This window comes from Papaver somniferum, unplaced genomic scaffold, assembly GCF_003573695.1.
Source record: "Papaver somniferum cultivar HN1 unplaced genomic scaffold, ASM357369v1 unplaced-scaffold_10, whole genome shotgun sequence".
Classification (NCBI taxonomy): Eukaryota; Viridiplantae; Streptophyta; class Magnoliopsida; order Ranunculales; family Papaveraceae; genus Papaver; species Papaver somniferum.
Window position 1 is genome coordinate 19,892,906 of NW_020618825.1, and position 11,938 is coordinate 19,904,843.

Sequence of the window (11,938 nt, forward strand, 5' to 3'; positions counted from 1 at the left end):
ATTTTAGACCTTATGGATGGTCAGTAATGAACTAATTTACCGTCAAAAGCAAACAACATGAGAAGAAATACTGGATTGGACGAAAAAACAACAGCAAGAATATTCCGTGGCAATAGAATCCTTACCTCCAGCGTTACCAGAAGATTCACCGGTTCTTAACCACTCAAGAAATGCCAAAAGGATTTCGACAATTTCGGTAGGTTGGTCCACACCAAACTTGAATTGGATTAAGATTAACACGGATGGGGCAGCCAGGGGCATCCAAGTTTCGCAGGTGCCGGTTTCATTTGCAGAGACTCTGAAGCACGAACAATTACGGCTTTAGCCCAATCTCTAGGAATTAAAACTTCTTTAACTGCAGAAACTTGGGATCAGCTATTGGCATCAAGAACAGCAATATAAAGGCAATGGCCAAAAGTTCTCTTCGAGACGGACTCAGAAAACCTTTTCTTCTTCGTCACATCCTCTACTGATCCTCCTTGGCATATCTCAGGGATGATGAAGAAATAAAGATTAGAATACGGCAGATTCCGCAAGCCACTATCCAACACAATTACAGAGAAGGAAATCAAGCAGCGGATGGCTTGGCCAATCATACTGCTGACGGAAGTCTTTCAACCAAAATTTGGGACCAGGCAATTCCGATTTGTATTAGTCAAGTTGTTTTCCATGACTCTGTGGGTACCACATACCCACGTCAAATTGTAATCTAATCTTCTATCAATTAAAATTAAATGCATGCTTAAAAAAAATGTAAAACAAAAAAGGAGATGCTAGATTTACCGCGCTTTTCTCCGGCAATATCTCCCAACGGGAAATCCAAAAGCTTTTAGAAAAACATGAACATGAGTATACTTGCTTGACCAGATCGTTTTCTTTTATCATTGCAAGTATACTCCAAAAGCTTTTAGAAAAGTCAACAAGAGGTTCTAATCATATTATTCGAATCTACTACTCCCACCGTCCCAATGCTGACACCACTACTCAAAGAAAACGATTTTAACTTTTTTTTGTTGCCCGAACCGTATATATAACTAAACTAACTGTTGAGTGTTGAAGTCCACCACAATCTACGGCCCCAATGAGACAGATGGTACTAGAACTGCTGGTACCACAGGTGAGGTGACAACAGTAGCAGCACTGCTGCTACCGCTCAACCACCAACGCTTCTTTCTTCAATGACCTCTGTAATCTTGATGACTAAACCTTCCCCCTAATTTTGTCTTAATATCTGTCATATCATTTATATTGCCAAGTTCTTCATTTTGTTTTCTGTGAAACATATTGCTATATAAGTTCTTCATTTTATTTTCTGTGAAACAAATAATACATGAATAGAGGGTACATCGCGTTTATGCTTGTTACTTATTCTCGACAGTTACTAAGATTAATTAGCAAAGCCCCACTTATAGTAACATTATGTTGGCAGCGGATGATGCTCTAGGATTTTCATTCGCATAAAATATAACCAAAGCGAAAAGAAGTGACATCAAGGGTTCGACAAAATAGAAAGTATATATCCCTAAAATGGAATTTCCATGCTGGAGCAAGAACTAGCATAAAAGTCCATCTATATAGACTATAATGTGTTGATAGAGGTCCTCCTATATGAAGACGATACTACTAAAGGTCCATGGCGTCTTACTACGAGTATTGTTGAAGGAAGTTATTGCTTTTAATTTCACGTAAGTACTAGGTCCAGTATGTTGCTCCCATGAGTCTATTAGTTCAGTAGCAGAGGTCAAGTGGGGAAGATAAGTACTGATAAACATTAATGAAAAGGAACAATTTTCTATATTCACTGTATTCATTAGTATTTTCATCGTGGGATTGTCGATAAGATACATTAGTGATGCTGTGATGGTATGTATTTTGCAAATTAGTAGCCCAACATCCTGTGTGCAGTGCTAAGAGTGTTCATAATGATTCCTCTGTATTTCTCACATGTATTATACATTTGAATCTCTCTCAATTTATTTAATTCCGGTATTAGTTATTTTCTACGAACATAAACATTACATGTGAATTCATTGATAAAATCTTTATTCACTTTGACTTTACATCTCAATGTACTTTATCCTCTCTCAAAAAATAAAAAATAAATAAAAATTTGACGGAAACTGATATTAGATCGAATACCTCTTGAACCAAATCTCTTCATTAATAAAAAAATAAATCAAAATTTATTAATCCATAACAATTATAGCCTAGATTAAACCTCATCTCCATAAAAAAATTAAAAAATTCCATTATGAACTCTAGATTTTTTATCAATTTGTGCACAGTACACCTAGTGTGAATGAAAAAAACGAACTGGGACAACCTAGTCATGTTCAAACTTAAACCACAATAACTCGAACCCCATTAATGTGTACTCCAAAAATTCAACCAATTTCTTTTTTCTTCATTTATTGTTTTATTTCAATGAAAAAAAATATATATGAAAAGAAAGGAAGGAAATAATAAATTTTCCTTTTATTGACAAGTACATTCATATCAAATTCAACTGCACACAACTAATTCCGGTGCACACATTAACTATCTCCCCACCCACTCAAACCCACCACCCTTAAATACACCACCACCCCCTAAAAACACCAACAACATTCTTCTCATCATATTCATTTTCATCAATCCAACTCTCTTATCAGAGAGTAGTATCCAATGGCTAATGAACAAGCACTTCTATCAACAGAGATTGTAAACCGTGGGATTGAATCATCAGGTCCTGATGCTGGTTCACTAACATTCTCGGTCAGGGTACGTAGAAGGTTACCTGATTTTGTTCAATCAGTGAACCTGAAATATGTCAAGTTAGGGTATCATTATTTGATCAACCATGCAATATATCTTGCTACGATTCCTGTTCTGGTTTTAGTTTTTAGTGCTGAAGTTGGAAGTATTAGTAGAGAAGAATTATGGAAGAAATTGTGGGAAGATACTAGATATGATCTTGCTTCACTTCTTGCGTTCTTCGGGATCCTCGTGTTTACGATATCGGTTTATTTCATGTCTAAACCAAAACCTATTTATCTTATCGATTTCGCTTGTTATCGCCCTTCGGATGATCTTAAGGTAATCTTTTTGACCATGATTTTTGCATGTTAATCTTTGAGTATTATTACTTAATCATGCATGATTCTGTTCATTAGTAAAATAAGTGTTTGTTTTTAAGTGTTTTAAGTAATATTATCTAGATCGATTAGTTGGATGGTTAGGGAAAAAGCTATTAGATTTGATTACATACAAAACTTTATGCTAAATGTATATTTTTTCTGAACAAAATCTAATAAGTTTCCCATTTGATCTAGCAGGATCGGTTTTTCTTTGTGATGAAATATTTCAAAAGATCCATCAATCTCATTCTCATATTGAATTTGTGTTTTCTTGTTTCACAAAATTCAAAGCCATCTGACTGCTGCAGTGCCCCATTAAAAGCCCTGCTTTTCCTTTTAGGTTTATATATGGTTATTTACACCCGACTCATATTCCTGTTTTACCATGATGATATAATATCTTGTTCATTTACACCCCAAAATAATTGGAGAAGGTTGATTTTCTGGTTGTAAAACATTCTCAGTAATTACCACATCTTGATTAAAGTTTGATTTGAAGTGATCCATGAGATCTATGTAGAGATTAAATCACCGTTAGATCATCTAGATGTGAAGCCGAACGTCTTATACACAGTTGGAGTATGACCATGTGGATCTTATTTGTGTATATGAAACACACATTTTTTTTTCTTACAAGTTATCAGTACATGAGGCTAACTTAAAACGCCATAACTATTTTCAGGTGACAAAAGAACAATTCATTGAACAAGCTCGAAGCTCGGGCAAATTCGACGAGGAAAGTCTTCAATTTCAGCGTCGAATTCTACAAAACTCGGGCATTGGTGATGAAACATACGTTCCCAAGGTTGTTATGTCATCTGAAAATTGTTCTACAATGAAAGAAGGTCGTACAGAAGCAGCAACAGTCATCTTTGGTGCCTTGGATGAACTATTTGAGAAATGTAGAATCCGTCCTAAAGACGTGGGGATTCTAGTCGTAAACTGCAGTCTTTTTAATCCAACTCCGTCACTATCAGCCATGATAGTAAATCACTACAAAATGAGAGGAAACATACTTAGTTTCAATCTTGGGGGAATGGGTTGTAGTGCTGGAATTATTGCTTTGGATTTAGCTAGAGATATGCTTCAAGCTAATCAGAATAATTTCGCTGTGGTTGTAAGTACTGAAATGGTCGCATTTAACTGGTACCCTGGCAAGAACAAGTCCATGCTTATTCCTAACTGTTACTTCCGAATGGGGTGTGCTGCTTCTCTTCTTTCAAACCGAAGACACGATTTTAGACGCGCGAAGTACCGCCTCGAACACATTGTGCGTACTCACAAAGGTTCCGATGATCGTAGCTTCAGGTTTGAACTAATCCATGGCCTAATTCTCTCATGCATTTTCCATTTTCTTGTTACAAGAACCAAAAAAAAAATGCACATTTTATGCAAAAACACTCGACCACAGTGGGAGTCGAACCCACGACCTTTTGATCCGAAGTCAAACGCGCTAATCCACTGCGCTATGCGGTCTCAGATGTGCTAATTTTATCTTTGTTTTGCTGACAACCTTGAATTTTGTTGAATCAGGTCTGTTTACCAAGAAGAAGATGAGCAGAGATTCAAGGGTCTAAAGATCAGCAAAGATCTCATGGAAGTTGGTGGTGATGCCCTGAAAACAAACATAACAACTCTCGGGCCACTCGTGCTGCCATTCTCCGAACAGCTCATGTTTTTCGCGACGCTGGCTCGAAAGCAATTGTTTGGTGGCAAAGCAGCATCCAAACCATACATTCCTGACTACAAACTTGCATTTGAACATTTCTGTGTTCATGCAGCTAGCAAGAGTGTTCTGGATGAGCTTCAGAGGAACCTAGAATTGAGTGACAAAAACATAGAACCATCACGAATGACTCTACACCGGTTTGGCAACACATCCAGTAGTAGCATTTGGTATGAACTGGCATATCTTGAAGCTAAGGAGAGAGTGAGGAGAGGTGATAGGATTTGGCAACTAGCTTTTGGCTCTGGGTTCAAGTGCAACAGCGTTGTCTGGAGATCGTTGCGTAAGGTAAAGAAGCCTACTGCCAACAACCCATGGCTCGATTGCCTCGATCGTTACCCAGTGCAGATGCACATCTAGAGTATGGTTAATTCAGGTTTGAATTAAACTCTGAATTGATCAAGTTGTTGTTCTTTTAACAAACTAAAGAAATTGCAACTATAAGGATTTCTTTTATTGTTGATTTGTTTGAAATTGATCTGTTTTCAAGTTATCGTTTTCTAGTTGTTATATATAGTGCTTTCTTGTAAGAATAATTAAACATCTTATAACCATTTGTTCTACATTTCATCTTGTTCTTTAACTTCTGAATGCTGTTCTTATATTGTATACTTGAACCACCATCTTGCTCAAGTCTAGTCACGTTTAAACAACCATTTACGAAATTTCGCAAAACTAGTTTCTTACTTGAGGAGAGGATGTCAGTAGTTTTCAGTTAATATTTGTTGCCTTTTAGCTGATAGCAGTGGAGCTATTACTTTCCAGGAAGAGTTGATGCATATATAGTGTGGCAGTGTCCTGGCAAGAAAGTGCAGCATTTGGTACAAGCATTGCTAATAATGAATTTTTCGCAATGGCTCAAGGATGAAAATCTCTGCATTGTCATTTGCCTTTTAATAACTTGAGAGCTCAATTCCCAACCAGCTCATACCAATTGAAGACCTAGTTTTCCTCGACAGAAATTGCGAATGAAAGCTCGGAGAGAAAAACCATTTGCCGAGAAAAATATATCATTATCACATACAATTTCAAATTTTTCAGGGTGTTATGAGTACAACAATTTTGTATTACATCCCAATGTACATTAAATTACAGCATAGTATGGGAAGCATATCTCTCTATCTTGCCCCTCATTCTTCTTTAAACGAAGTGAACTCTCCTACACATCTTCTAAGATTATGACCGAAAGACTGACAAAATAAAAATGAAAAAAGGAAACCTCGACTTAATTTGCGAGTATTTTCACCTATAATTAGATCACTAATACAGCATTTACAGATACCTGACACCTCATTAAACTCTAATTACCATGTCGGAGTGCTGTTGTTCATTAGGATTGATATGTATATTCAAAATGGAAATCCTCTCTGGAAACCACGTTTTTGGCAACTGTCATATCCCAACAAACGTCAACAGATGCACAACTCTGAATCCAGCAAAATGAACCCTTGCTGAACTCATTTACTCTCACCTTTCAAAGGAGGCAGCGGCTGAGTGTTCATCATACTGACCCTTCCAGGCGTTCCCACTGCCAGACCCACTGCAGGTTTGGGTGGGAGCCGGCACACTTCCAAGATCCCCGTCCAAACTCAGCTGTTGAACTTCAGCGGATGATAGTATTTTGATACTCTGAACGCAACTCACGAACTCCCTGAAAATACAAATAATAATGAATTGAGAACTCAGGAAAGACAAATAGCACTGTAGTTTCAAAGACAGAAAAATGAGTTTGATAACTTACTCCCAAGGGTCGTCACCGACAAGTAAAATGTCATTTTCGTGATCCACATAAACGAGTTTCCACTCTGACCGTTGTGACTCTTCTAACTGCCCTTCTATTCCAAACATTCGAGCTAAGTCATACCTAAGTTCCTCATACTCCTTATATCTGGTAATGTCTATAGACCTTCCAACAGATCCTCGCTTTTGAACCTTCACAAATTCAACATTTTACCCTTTAGTGAGATCCAAATCTTCGGGTTTTAAAATATTAAACTCAAACGTGTATACGAAGTCATAAACATATGAATTTCGAACAATACAATCATCTAGGCAATTAATATTGTAGATCAGCGTGCTTGTGTACCAGAATCTCAGGTAATCAAAAAGCTGAGAGTTTAATTTTTTTGGTGTTCAGAAAATGAAAAATGAGCATCAAATTTGCAAATAAGAAACGCATACCTTTGTGAATGTCCGCATACGCTGCTGAGGTGTTTGATTAGCCCACAATCCCCTATTTAAAACCCCGTTGTCATTAACAGGAGCATCACCTGAACACACAGGCTTGAACGACATATCAGTTACCCCAAAAGACTGAGAACTGATTGCTGCAGTTGATATCTCTGTCTCAACGTCTCTCTGTGTTGTACCACCATAACCAGAAATCAAATTATGAAGATCTTTCCCTGAACCAAACCTTCTCGACATTAAAGCTTCTGGGGTCAAACCATCAATGTTCACTCCAAAGAGAAGATTATTTGGAGTATCTACTTGAACATCTCCATCTAAACAATAGTTAGGCATAGAAAAATTGGTCGGAAGGCTACCACCATCTAAACAATATGAAGTTGCAGTTGAGGATGCTTCCACTGGGTCTGTAGTGGCACCTCTGTAACCTAAATGTTCTGGCTCTTTCATACTGGGAAGTTCATGTTTGATCCTAATATCAGACTTGCTTTGAAGCTCTTGAACCGAACTATTTGCAGGTTGAGCTACCATATCCTCCAGTAAGGTACCTGAGCCAGGATGGCTTCTATTCAAGAAGCTTGATCCAGAAACTTGGCAGTTATTAGTAGACGGTGAGGTTGAACATGATGGTGCATCCCCATCGGTGAGACCAGAATGGGCTCTAATTTGGGCAGTTGGCTTTTGCTGTCCCTGTAGATGGTTTGTGGAAAAATGTTGATGTTGGTTCTGTAAAGGTTGAGAGAAGTTAGCAACAGACCCAAGTTGTGGCTGCTGCGGAGGAAGCTGTTGCTGAAGTTGCTGACTTTGTGGATGGATTTGTTGTTGCTGTGAGACCTGAGGCTGAACACGTGGGCTAACCTGTGAGAGCAACTGTTGTTGTTGCTGCAACTTCTGCAACAATTGTAGCTGGAGTTCATGTTGAGACATAGGCAACGGCTGAAGATGAGCATTATGTTGCTGCTGTTGCCTCTGCAAGAGACTTTGTTGCTGTTCCAATTGGCGCTGGAACTGTACATCTTGTGGTAAAGATGGCAGTAGAACGGGATTTTGGTTGACGTTGTGGAAGTTTTGTTGGGATTGTGGGTTGGATGTTGGTAGTTGCTGCTGAAGTTGAGAATAATTTAAAGGTTTCTGCAAATTTTGGTCAATAATTTGAGTTGGGGTACTCAACCCACTGCTAATACTAGCAGACCTCAGTAGCTGTTGTTGGTGATGTTCATTCTGTAGTTGTTGCTGCAGCTGCTTCTGTTGTATTTGTGACTGGTGTTGTTGCTGGTGTTGTTGCTGTTGCTGTTGCTGTTGCTGGTGTTGTTGTTGTTGTTGTTGCTGCTGCTGCTGTTGTTGTTGTTGCTGCTGCTGCTGCTGTAATTGTTTTTGTTGTTGCTGAAGTAACTGTTGTTGTTGTGGGTGAAGTTGTTGTTGCTGCTGTGGATTGATACCTAAATTTTGGAGCTGCTGATGCCTTTGTTGCTGCTGTTGTGCCCACAAAAGACTTGATTGCTGAAGGAGTTCAGTCTGTTGGTCCGTCTTTGGAAGATTGTAGTGGACACTGGGTCCACCTGAGACATGAGATTGGAAATTCAAAATCTTGGATGGATCATCGGTGGTAAGGTTATTATTGTGCAGGGAGGAGGGAATCATCGAAGGGAACTGAGAAGCTGATAATTGAGGATTTTGCTGCTGCATGCTCATCCACTGGACTAGACTCAATCCAGGGAACATTGGATTTTGAGGATCTTTAATACCTCCTAGATCATCTCCAAGCCATGGCATTGCGCTCTTGAAAGCATTCTCTACGTCAGACTCATGATCTGGAAGCCATCATTCAAGAACCCCAGTTAGATGACGGAGAGCAGAGAAACAGATGTTACAAGTTTAGGATAGCATACCTGGATGATTAGAAAATTTTGGTCTGAAAAATGGTGGTGGGCATATGTAGAAAGGAGTTGCAACAGGTTCAATATCCCAAATGGAAACTCGACTTGGCCGCTCTCCAGCAGCAGATTCATCCCACCCAACCTATTCAAATGCAAATACATACTTTAATGCTTGAAAATACGTATTGACTAGAGATACATGATCCGTAATGGAACGGAGTCTCCATTATAGTTTTAGCATAGGTAGAAGCCAACCTGAAGATTGCGCCACTGTGAACTCTTCCACCTCACTGGATCCAAGTCACTTATACCAGTTATCGTGCCCATGTATCTGCGAACCCCCGACTCCTCCGTCTCAAACATCATTCTAAATCGCATTCCAAGTGAAACTTGGGTGTACATTGCTTTGTTATACTTGGCTAACGGAACTACAAATTCTGAAGGACTAGCCCTGCTAACAAAATAATCTTGATCAAGTGCTGACCTCGATTCCTGTAAGTATATTGCTAAATCCATATTGGTAAGGCACAACCAAAAGGCAGGCAAAAACACACCTTGGGTTATAAAAGATAGTAAAAGGACTATTGCTTGCAGCCGCATGAGCAGCTGCAGCGAGAATTCCTATATGCATGCTATCACTTGATATTACAGATGATGAGAGTGCTGGTTGTTGTCTATTAGCACGTCTTATACCCAAAAGAAGCTGTGATTTCTCATCTCTGCACAGAAAGTATGTTACTTTTAGTGTGATGAACAGAAAAGTTATAATATTTAAACCAAAGTTCACTTTACTATTTTCATTTGGATACCTTATGAAAAGGACTGAATCACCAGCGAAAAGTCTTTTTGTGCTAACAAATACACTCCAACCTGTCGTCAGCAAGTGTCTTTTCGGTTGTCCTGAAAAATGAAAAGGATGTTCATGCAAGCAAGATCTCAGGGACACTAATGGGAAACAAAATAACTTGTTTTTACATACCACGATAGATATGCCTGAATGTCCATGCCACGTCGTGCAAGTCTCTGGCTACTAACTCTTGAGCTGGGGGTTGCATCGAGAAGTCCTGTCAATCATGATTCTTAATAAGCACTAGAATTTACAGATATAACAATTCTGTGTAACCTTGATACTATTGATGTGAACAGAAAAATAACAAACTGCACGCACTAGGGGAGGAAATATTTTTTCAGCCGCTCTGCGAGGTACAGAAAATCCACCGTGAGTACTCGTGTCACTAGCCGTAAGAGTTTTGCAAAAGAACTCAGATGGTTGTTTACTTTGCTTGAGGCCCATATCAGATGCCAACAATGCTTCTTTATCATACTGTAGAGAAGACGTATTAGACTGTATTTTACATACAAGAATTCTGCAAAAGGAAATACCAGGAAAAATATTGATGTGAGATATTTTTTCATACTTTATTTACAGGTTGGAGAGTCATCTGTGCATAAACCTCATCCGTTTCAGCATCAGCCTGAAAAGAATCCGAACTGATTTAGATATTATCCAAAAAATCCTTTGTTGCCAGGAAAAAAATGCCAATGCTGAATCTGAAGTCCAAATAGCAGAACTAGAATGAAATTGGAAAGAAATGTTCAAAGAAGAATACATACATGTAAAGTAACATTATGAAGCACACAGATCAACTTCGAAGGCAGGCTGGGATATCCAGGGATGCTATCTGTATCTTTCTGCATTGAAGCTGCAACCTGAAATTGTATTAGAGAAATTAAGTTCTTTATAACACTCTCAAACTAGGACAACATTCACCTGTTCACTGTGACCTCAAACTTCAATACGAACAATACTCTCAAACTAGGACGCAAAATAGAGTACACACACCTGTTCACTGTGACCTTGTGGAAAATAAACCACAAGACTCCCCACCGGAGGCAACGACACCAGTGGTCCAGCACAAGCGTGCCATAACTCCGAATTGATGAGCTTTCTTTCACCTGTTTCATACCAAAATGGAAGTCCTTAGTACTTCCAATTCCAAATCGGCTCATTTCCATTATAAGTAACATAAATTCTATCAGTGACTGAAATCGCGTGTGATCTAGCACATATCCTGCTCAAGAATGACAATTTGAATCAAAAAATCCTAAAACATGTATGTTCAATCCAAATCGGCCGAGCGCAATTCAAGCATGATCTCTCAACTCCATGTACCCAATTTCACTCAAAATAATGACAACTGACATTATTGCCTAAGTTGCTAAAACAAGTCAGCTACCAGAATAGTAACAAAAAAGCTGTTCCATTGAAGACAGAAATCCTAATACTCCAGAGTTTCAAACCATTTGAGGAAAACTTCATCAATTATTCACCGAATTCGGGTTCTTAGGTTCCCATGGAACCCTAGATAAACATAATTCCAATAACATTCAACAAACTGAAACAAACCCCAGAATGAAATTGATGGATTTAAGCTACCAAAACATGAAATTTCATACAAAGATTCGTTTTTTTAAGAATTTAAGCGGCTACCTTCTCCAGAATTAGCTGAGATTCCATTGTTATGAACCTTCATTGCAGTAGCAGAAACAGATCCCCAGCCAAAAAATTCTTTAAAGAAACCAACTTTAATGGAGTAATAACAGATTCCTCCTACCCCCAACCAAAAAGATCAAATCTTTACACTAAACCAATCAAATTCTTCCAACATTCCTCTGCATCAAAAAAGTACATGAACCCTAAAATTTGACTCACAACCCTTGAAAAATAAGAACTTGAACTGAAAAACCAGAATTTCCTCAATTATTAATATTATTCAATTCAAAAAATAGAACTTTCCATGAAATTGAGTTGATACCCAACAAAGGGGGGGGGGGGGGGGGGGGGGGGGGGGGGGGGTGTTTGTATAAAGGTATGAAATTTACAGTGAAAAAACTGACTGAATTGTCTTTGAAAAAGAGAGAAAAAAGTAATGAGATTTTTTGATTGAAGATGTCTGAAAAATGTGAGAAGAAATCTGACTTTGAGTCAGAAGAGTGTTTTGTTGATGTTCAAAGTTATTTAGAAGAAGAAC

At 38.4% G+C, this 11,938-nt stretch overlaps 2 protein-coding genes and 1 non-coding gene across 5 annotated transcripts; 1 reads left to right on the forward strand and 2 right to left on the reverse strand.

Annotated features, from left to right (window-relative positions):
• The first annotated feature begins 2,593 nt into the window (after positions 1 to 2,593).
• LOC113326777 (3-ketoacyl-CoA synthase 10-like) lies at positions 2,594 to 5,412 on the forward strand. The gene is made up of 3 exons (XM_026574429.1): positions 2,594 to 3,075; positions 3,799 to 4,424; positions 4,650 to 5,412. Exons 1-3 carry the CDS (start codon positions 2,665 to 2,667, stop codon positions 5,200 to 5,202), a joined length of 1,590 nt encoding a protein of 529 aa, XP_026430214.1. The 5' UTR covers positions 2,594 to 2,664; the 3' UTR covers positions 5,203 to 5,412.
• On the reverse strand, positions 4,519 to 4,592 carry TRNAR-UCG. Its single transcript has one exon. It is a non-coding gene; the product is annotated as a tRNA-Arg (tRNA).
• Positions 5,413 to 5,834: 422 nt separating the features above from the next.
• Positions 5,835 to 11,725, reverse strand: LOC113326000 (auxin response factor 16-like). 3 transcript variants are annotated; one of them, XM_026573817.1, is made up of 13 exons: positions 11,398 to 11,725; positions 10,750 to 10,862; positions 10,521 to 10,616; positions 10,325 to 10,381; positions 10,075 to 10,230; positions 9,886 to 9,970; positions 9,716 to 9,806; positions 9,461 to 9,625; positions 9,162 to 9,357; positions 8,919 to 9,048; positions 7,024 to 8,840; positions 6,584 to 6,774; positions 5,835 to 6,493 (listed from the first exon to the last, which is right to left on the reverse strand). In XM_026573817.1, exons 1-13 carry the CDS (start codon positions 11,438 to 11,440, stop codon positions 6,310 to 6,312), a joined length of 3,324 nt encoding a protein of 1,107 aa, XP_026429602.1. In that variant the 5' UTR covers positions 11,441 to 11,725; the 3' UTR covers positions 5,835 to 6,309. The 3 variants fall into 3 exon arrangements, with proteins under 3 accessions (XP_026429602.1, XP_026429601.1, XP_026429603.1); XM_026573816.1 differs by having other exon boundaries at positions 9,162 to 9,360; XM_026573818.1 differs by lacking the exon at positions 11,398 to 11,725 and having other exon boundaries at positions 9,162 to 9,360; positions 10,521 to 10,609.
• Positions 11,726 to 11,938: the final 213 nt, after the last annotated feature.

Bases quoted from the DNA above. Each gene is read 5' to 3' on its own strand.
- LOC113326000 (XM_026573816.1), bottom strand. From the start codon at position 11,440: ATGAAGGTTCATAACAATGGAATCTCAGCTAATTCTGGAGAAG. The intron at 10,863-11,397 runs GTAGCCGCTTAA...GGTATGAAACAG, and splicing joins CTCAGCTAATTCTGGAGAAG to GTGAAAGAAAGCTCATCAAT. The intron at 6,775-7,023 runs GTATGCGTTTCT...GAATTTGTGAAG, and splicing joins GTATGCGGACATTCACAAAG to GTTCAAAAGCGAGGATCTGT.
- LOC113326777 (XM_026574429.1), top strand. From the start codon at position 2,665: ATGGCTAATGAACAAGCACTTCTATCAACAGAGATTGTAAACCGTGGG. The intron at 3,076-3,798 runs GTAATCTTTTTG...AACTATTTTCAG, and splicing joins GCCCTTCGGATGATCTTAAG to GTGACAAAAGAACAATTCAT. The intron at 4,425-4,649 runs GTTTGAACTAAT...TTGTTGAATCAG, and splicing joins TCCGATGATCGTAGCTTCAG to GTCTGTTTACCAAGAAGAAG.